The following is an 8,034-nucleotide window of genomic DNA, read 5'->3' as shown; positions in this document are numbered from 1 at the left end:
TTTGCATGTTTGTGTGTCAGAAATAGGGGGAGAGACACAGAGTGACAGAGAGGTCTAGGGAGAGGGATCCAAGATTAATCTCATTGAATAGAAAATTTAAGGATTAATGAGTAAATAACCAAGTCAAAAATGCACTTCAAAATCTACAATACTAATTGCTTTCATAACAGAATTATTATATAAGAAATGAAAGAATAAGAAATGTTCATTTGTTTGTCTTATGGTATCATATCACATCATGCAATTGAATCAATCCTGGCAATAAAATCTGAAGTGTACACAGAAAATGGGGAACTATTAAACCTTATGTTTTTAATAAGAGGCTCGTTAGATGTCAGAACTTAAATGGAAAGCTGTTAATCACCAAATGTTTAGTTTAACTTTAAATATGACCTTTCATCACAAAATAATTCAAATTGCTTATTTGTATTAGCATTCCCATAGATTGGCCTAAAAATATTTGGCCGAAATCACTATTCCAGATTGCTCCCACTGCACCTGGTGCCTTTTTATTTCATATACTTTGAATGCAGACCACAGAGTTAACAAAATGTAATAATCTAAGTACTAATTAGCACCAAGATTGTACATATCACGCTGAAGCCACAAGGCTAACTGGTCAATAAAGTAAGAAAGAACAACACTGGGTCTACTAAAGGCTGTTTCCAGAGGTCTATGCCAGTGTTTACACCTCACTCATGACTCCTCTCACTTTTCACCATCTATCCTTCTCTCCCTTTCTCTCACATGAGACAATAGACATGAATGGTGTAAAAAATGAAAACATTGTATCAGCATATTGGTTTCACCTGCTCCTTATGGCACAGAATCATATATTTGAACCACCCTCCGAGTAAAGAAGTTTTGTCTGAATACTGGATTTATTGGTAAGTTCTATTTATGGTCTGTAGTTTTGGTAGCTCCACAAGCCTCTTCAGATTCCTAAAGACTTCTACCATATCAGCATTCAGTATTCTTTCTCAGTGTCAGATTGTTCAGATTACAACTCCCAAAAACACTAATAGATGTGCAACTTCATTGCATTACACCTGTGATACTGAAAGCCATTTAGATTTGATGTGTGAGATCTGATTAAATGCTCAAAACGATGCATTCAGCAAGACGTATTTCCAATTTCGATGACCAGAACTGATGTGATTTATCGTTCTTTTAAGGATATTGTAGAATTACAAAACATATTTTTTCTCTATAGTTCATCAAAGCATAGCTGTAGGAAAGATTGAATTACACTTCTTAATTTGCTTTACTGACTGTGCCAGATTACATTTCAAAAATGGCTACACTGAAGTCTGTCTGAAGATCCAGTAGTCATTATGATGAATTCCAGAGTAAAATATTATTTTAAAGCTAACCTCCAATACACGATTACAACTACACTTGCAATTTGTTAATCTGTCTTCATCTCAAATTAATAGCATGTATTAAGTAAAATGTAATTGTAATTAAATCCTCACCAAACTTGTTTGATTGATAGCTTTTGGAGGAGTGGTCTATTGGTTGTGTCTATAGTAAGATCTCACATTTATTTACTGCTTTTAATGCAGAAAAGTGTCCCAAAGTACTCAAAGAGGTGCAGAGTTAAAGGAGAAGATACTAGGAGGTCAACCAACATCTGTCCATACATGGGTTTTAAGTATCTTAAAGGATGAGTGCCATGTGAAGATGTAGAAGGATTTACAAAGGAAATTTCAGTCCTAGACACAAAGTACTGTTAATACCACAGTGCCCAAAACCAACCTTCTGGAAATCTTTTTGAAATAATTAGCTCAGTGATCTCTGTGTTTCAAATGCAGCAATGTTTATACAAAATTTTCTTTTGGTACATTCAGCAGCTATTGGCTTCTGAAACTAAGCTGTGTTTCAAGTTGACCATCTTTAGAATCTACATTTATCATAGTAAAGTAGGCTATATTTAGTGCTTTGCATTGGGACAACCAAATTAAAAATCTTATTTCTGATTATTTTTCTTTGTTCCAGATTTGGAAACAGCCCACGGCCATGGAATAATTTTCTGTTTTTTTCATCAATGTAACACAGGTCAAATTCAAAGGAAAGCACTCTGTGCTCTACTGTAACAACATGTCATAAGGAAACAAAATCCAAGTGAAGACTCAAAGATTGCAGTTAAATCTTCTTTAAGGAACTAGAAGATATTGCAAAATCTAGATGCTGTTAAAATAGTGAACTGTGTACATGAGTAGAACATCTGGCTCTAAAGATAATACTGGAGGACAATATTGTGCTGGAACTAATATGTATTGGGAATTAACAATGTGAATAGCATCCAGCATAGTTGTGTCAAAACAGATAAACACAAGAATTGGGAAATGATTATGTCAATCCTGAAAATGAAAATATTGGACTAGTCACAAAAAGAAAACAACTTACTGAAGGCATATTTAATTTTAGGTTATATTGTACAAAACATCATGGGAAGGGTTACCAATTACACTATTACTTGCACACCCACCACGGAGGAATACTTTCTTAACTGCAGTATGAAATGTCCTTATTTCCCTACATCAGTAACATTTATATCCTTTTTAAGTTGAACTGTCAATTTAGTACCAACTTGTGTTGAATTCACTGAAAAGTGCTGTGAAATGCAATAGGGACTAGGCTTAAACTTTCCAATTTTATTATAAATAGTATCCTTAGACACAGCAGACTTCTGCTATAGGAGGCTGGATGTGAACAAAACCCAGAGGTGAAGAAGCATTTTTTAAAAATCTAGATGGGATAACTATTTGACTAAGCAAATCACTGCTTCTACATCAGTAAAGCTATTGCATGTGCCCATGTTACTTAAGTAGCTTGAATACCATAGATAGTGGGCACATGCAATAGCTTTATTGATGTAGAAGTCATGAGTTGCTCAGTCAACTAGTTATCCCATCTAGATTTTAAAAAAATGTTTCTTCACCTCTGGGTATTGTTACTTGTACTTTTAAGTAACTTGAATAATTTCAAGTAACTTGAATATCAAGCGGAACAATATTCTTTAGCCTTAACAAACAAATATTGTGAAGCTTCCCCTCGAGAGCAAACTTTTCCATTTTTGTCTCTGAGGGAAATACTAAAGTACATTTCACAGCAAGTTGACCAAGGAGACACAGCAGTAGTGGAGAAAACCAGAAACTGATTGTCCAATCATTGCCTTGCCCAAATAACACTTTTACTTCCACTATTTTTAAATTATTTTATATTCTGTCTTTTTAAAGTATTGATTATAAGTGTTAAAGTTTGTATATTGTTCAACGCTGCTCTAAGACTAATGTGCATTTGCAGTGTTTGGGATAATTTGACAAATTGTTGTTGAAATACATGAGAAAAATATAACTAGTCACTCAAAATGCACTTTTTGAAACAGTCAGATGCTCAATAACAAGTCCAGATGACTAAATCACAATTTTTAGACAGAGTGCTTTCAAGGCTGTAAATCATTTCCGCTCCCCTTACCTCAAGTCCCCAAAGCTACCTTACAGAAAGTCTGAAGGAGCGTGACCAGACCACAACCCCGGAGCAAACTCAGCCCAAGAAACTCAGATGACTGAATTTGCTTTCTTACTTGTTGGCTGGCCCTCTTAGAATTTTATGGGACAGCATTGGCAAATGGCTGTTGCCAGTGTTGATGGTTTATTAGTGGATAATCCAAAATCAAAATCCCTGGGCTGCTTGATTGTATCTGTAGTTTGAGACATCTGCAAATTCATGTAAGTGTTGATTGCATATGGTCCATTGTAATTCCAAGTGATACACCTGAACAACCCATGCACCATGACAACACATTTGGGAAATTGGACATTTTCAATCTTTTTGTACAAATTGCACAAAACGTCAGCCCATATTTAAGAAATGTCCATTGAGTCTTCAGATACATGTGATTGTCCAATTTTGGAAAATCACTTTTACTATCCCTCCACATATCATGCTTTCAATCAGATTGGGCAGCACAATTCTCAATTTATCCAGAAATTTCGAAATCTGTGATTCCATCAGCTACCTTGCCGGCTGTCAACCCCATTAATTACTCTGTAAGTGGTGACTGACCAACCATCTTTGGCACGGGAATAAAGAACAGCAACTTGGAAAGAAGCGATGTTGGTTTTGGGTGGCAAGAAACTCGATCGGTGGCACGGGTGGGGGGCGGGGGGTGATGTTTGTATGAACGTGCAGGATTCTGGTAGACTCACAGTTGGGCGTGTTTCGAACATTCACCACAGCCTGCAATTGATCGCTGCTGGAACAGTCTAATGTGTTTCTTACTAATCATTAATGAAGACCAGTCTATTTTTTTAGGACTAAGAAATTTGAGTCGAGTACTATACAAATTTAAGAACTGCATAGGTACACATGAAAGCCCAAACTCTTTTATGTTTTCTTTTTTGTTATTTTTCTGTTGGACTGCCAAAACAAAACCTGGATTTATGAGAACGTTTATGTACCTGTATGGTCAACGTTGGATTAATCTCAGAAACAACCTTTTGTTCACTGCCCGAAGCAGCTCCTTTAGAACAGTACTAACTACGGATACTGGAAATCTGAAAGAAAAACAGAAACTAGTGAAGAAACTCAGCAGGTCTGACAGCATCTGTGGAGAGAGAAACAGATTTAACGTTTCGAATCCAGTGACCCGTCTGCAGAGTTTCTCCAACGATTTCTGTTTTTGTTTCGGTTTCAGGTCTTTCAGAGTTTGGAAGGTAAAGATTAAACCCCGGGACTCAACCGGCTGATTGTATTTCAGTACAGTGGCGCTATAATCGTGCACGTAACTTATTAAAATAGCATCGGGCAATTTTACTGCCAATCCTGTCTCAGAAATGGGACTTCGAGGAATCATGCCTCCTATACTTAGGGACAACATTGCGCGGTCACGTTCGGCTGGTGACTCAGATAAAGGCGGGGATTTGGATTTAAAGCGACAATGCCCGTTCTGATGTTTTGTCTGTTCGACAGTGTTCGCAGATGCTGCTGTTTCTCGTTAACGAAAAGAAAATAAATTTAAAAAAAAAGGTCCGTTATCGATGCCAGAACTACTGGCATCTTTTCCACTGCACAGTCAGAACTTACTGCCCAAGAGTGTAGTTAGTAAGCGGATCGACGTTAATATTCCGTATAAATGCATGGCAATGCTTCTGTTACGATCAGTTCCAGCTGATTTCTTTATTTAATTCCCCTGCCCCTCCCCCGATACAGACTCTTAGCATCAAGACAGGCAATGATTACAGTGCACACGTCTGTTTTAGTTCATAAGTTTGCTACAAAATGTGCAGATGATCTGATTCATATTGCACAAAAATGAATTAAGATTTCACATGTGCCATGTTAAAAATCCTCCAGTTTCACACCTGTCATCGGGATTTAACCCACTTATCACAGCGTATGAGTACACATAGAATTCCTACAGTATATAATACAGTACATATAATCTCACTAGGAACGACTCGAGTTCTATCTCACGTCTTTTCAATAAATTTTCTTACCTACAAATATTCAACAAATCTAAATCTACAACTGTACAAAAAGACTGAGCACTTGCAGATTTAAAATCACAAGGCATTGATGCAAGGATTTTGCTTTTTTTCCCACAAAAAAAATGTTTTTGAATCCTTTAAAGCAGGACGTACCAACGTTCGCATGCTATACAAGAAGGAAAAGAGGAAAATAATTCTTTTTAAAAAAAAAGGAAGTGCCAGAAATTCTCACTGGATAATCACAGCAAGAAGGTTCCCTTTCGGCTATAGAAAAATACAAGTGAAAATATTTAGTATTCTTTTTCTTCGTTTTAAAAAGTCTTGAGGTCTGCATGTATCAAAAAAGAACTTATACTCTTGAGGTTTATGCTGCCTGTGTCATTAGGTGGTAAAAGGAGGTAATTGTGAGGGAACAGAAACAAAATTTACAGAGCAAAAAACAGTCTTATTGGCATATACATCACACGATTTAAAACAGTACAACTGATCACGTTAACTTCAGCGTCGTGGTGTAAGATAAAACTGTTCGCATACAAGCCTGGGTTCTCAAATTTTTTTGCCGTTTTAAAACTCCCTGCAGTGTCCACATCTCTCTCTCTCTCTATAGTGGTCCCGCTCGGAACATCCAACAAAACTGCTTTTAACAGTTGCGCCGCCAAAGGGTTGTAAAGAAAGTCCGGCCACGATTTCCAAAGTAACAGTTTGTGTTTCTATTATATATATATATAAAAAAAACATCTTTTGGGAGGGCTTCACAGACGGGAAAGGGAAAATATCCCAATCGAGGAGCGGATCGGACCTGGAGACTTGCAGATGGTGGCAATTGTGTGTTGAATTTAAAAAAAAACATCCTGTCATAAAAGCAACCAACAGAAAAGAAAAGTTCTGGGGTTTTGTTTTCTTCCCAAAAAAAATATCTTGTTGAAAAGGAATAGATCAATACGTGAAGACCAGGTCGGAAAAGTTGGCTTCTAACCAGTCGCCCGCGATCATCTCACTGAGTTCTGGAGTGCAGTAGTCTGGAAATTCAAAGTGAGAGCCGGAGCTGCCCTCGCTGTACGAATCCAAGTCCTTGTCCACCAGCGAGAGGCTGACATTCCCTGAACTGAGCGGATCCGAGCTGTTTCCTCCCGCCCCGCTGCTGTTGCTGCCGCCCGCCCCAGAGAAGTTCATGCTGAAGTCGTAGAGCAGATCGTCCGCCTCCTCGCTCGAAGTGGAGACCGATCGGCGGCTGGAGCTGGGCGAATGCGAGCCCCTCCTGCCTCCGCTCGCCTTGGCCGGAGCCGGAGCCGTCCTCCTCCTCCCTCCGTCCCGCTCCTCGTACAGGCTCGCCCCTTCCACCGAGTCGGCGGCCGAGCTGAGGGTCGGGCTGGCCGGCACGGCCGCCACGCTGGCCCGCCGGGGGCTAGAGAGGAGGGTGGAATCCGCCGCTTGCTGAGGGAGGAGAGGTTCGGGACCCCCGCCCCCGAACACACTCCGCACCGTCTTGTTCCCCCTCAGGTTCCCAAAGACAAAATCCTCGGACATCTCCCCGTTTGCCTGAGACGGGGGGGACGAAGAGTTGCTGCAGGGTTTGGGAGGTTTGAGTTTGCCGCCGCTCCATTTCTTGCCCGAATGTTTGGAGCTTTTGCCGTGACTTCTCTCCGGCGTTAGACCGGGTGCCGGAGACGGAGCGGGCTGTTGCTGCTGTTTGACCGCCTCGGTCTTGGGTTTTTTCCGGGGCCGGTACTTGTAGTCGGGGTAATCGGCCATGTGTTTGAGCCGCAGCCTCTCCGCCTCCCGGATGAACGGGATCTTCTCGCTGTCTCGCAGCGTCTTCCAGCGCTTGCCGAGCCGCTTGGAGATCTCGGCGTTGTGCATGTCCGGCGACTGTTCCATGATCTTCCGCCTCTCGATCTTCGACCACACCATGAACGCGTTCATCGGCCGCTTGATGTGGCCGCTCGCCGTCTTGCACCAGTCCGGGTCCCCCTCGCAAGGAGAAGGAGCCGCCGCCGCCGGGCTACAAGCGAGGAACTCACTCTCCGGGACATCCCGGGACAAGCCGCCGTCTGCTTCAAACTTCCCCGCGGTTTGCTGAACCATCTTCGATTCCCCCCACCCCCCCTCTCCCTCTCTCTGTGTCTCTCCCTTCTTGTTACAGCAGTGAGTGTCCCCCCTCAGGCTCTCACCTCGGTAACTTTGTATCACATCCACACACACACACACTCTCTCTCCCTTTTTTTTGCCCGACCCCCCCTTCCCTTCCCTACCCCCACCCCCCAAAAGCGCCTTTTCCGTCAAAGTTTCTTATTGCAGCTTCTCAACTAGTTATTATGTTTTCATACTGGGTACGTCACCTTCAAAAGATCCAATAGTCTTGAGGACCCTCCCCTGAAAGGAGGAGAAGGAAGGTGGTGGGGGGGGGGGGTTTGGATATATAGAGAGATGCTGAGAAATCACTGCCTTTTAACCCTCTCTCTCTCCCTCCTCCTTCTACACCCCCCCTCTCTTTCACTACCTCCACCCCCGCCCACCTCCTCCAACACGCCCAGAGCTT

At 41.4% G+C, this 8,034-nt stretch overlaps 1 protein-coding gene across 1 annotated transcript; it reads right to left on the bottom strand.

Moving 5' to 3' along the window:
- Nucleotides 1-5,159: 5,159 nt before the first annotated feature.
- LOC109932792 (SRY-box transcription factor 11) lies at nt 5,160-7,580 on the bottom strand. The gene has a single exon (XM_020531910.2). The coding sequence runs from the start codon at nt 7,578-7,580 to the stop codon at nt 6,432-6,434; it is 1,149 nt and encodes a 382-aa protein (XP_020387499.1). The 3' UTR covers nt 5,160-6,431.
- Nucleotides 7,581-8,034: the final 454 nt, after the last annotated feature.

Source organism: Rhincodon typus, chromosome 5, assembly GCF_021869965.1.
Source record: "Rhincodon typus isolate 14 chromosome 5, sRhiTyp1.1, whole genome shotgun sequence".
Lineage (NCBI taxonomy): Eukaryota > Metazoa > Chordata > Chondrichthyes > Orectolobiformes > Rhincodontidae > Rhincodon > Rhincodon typus.
Note: the sequence above shows the minus strand (reverse complement) of the source record. Positions and strands in the feature narration are given on the sequence as shown.

Coding starts and splice junctions, on each gene's coding strand:
- LOC109932792 (XM_020531910.2), bottom strand. CDS start 7,580: ATGGTTCAGCAAACCGCGGGGAAGTTTGAAGCAGACGGCGGCTTGTCC.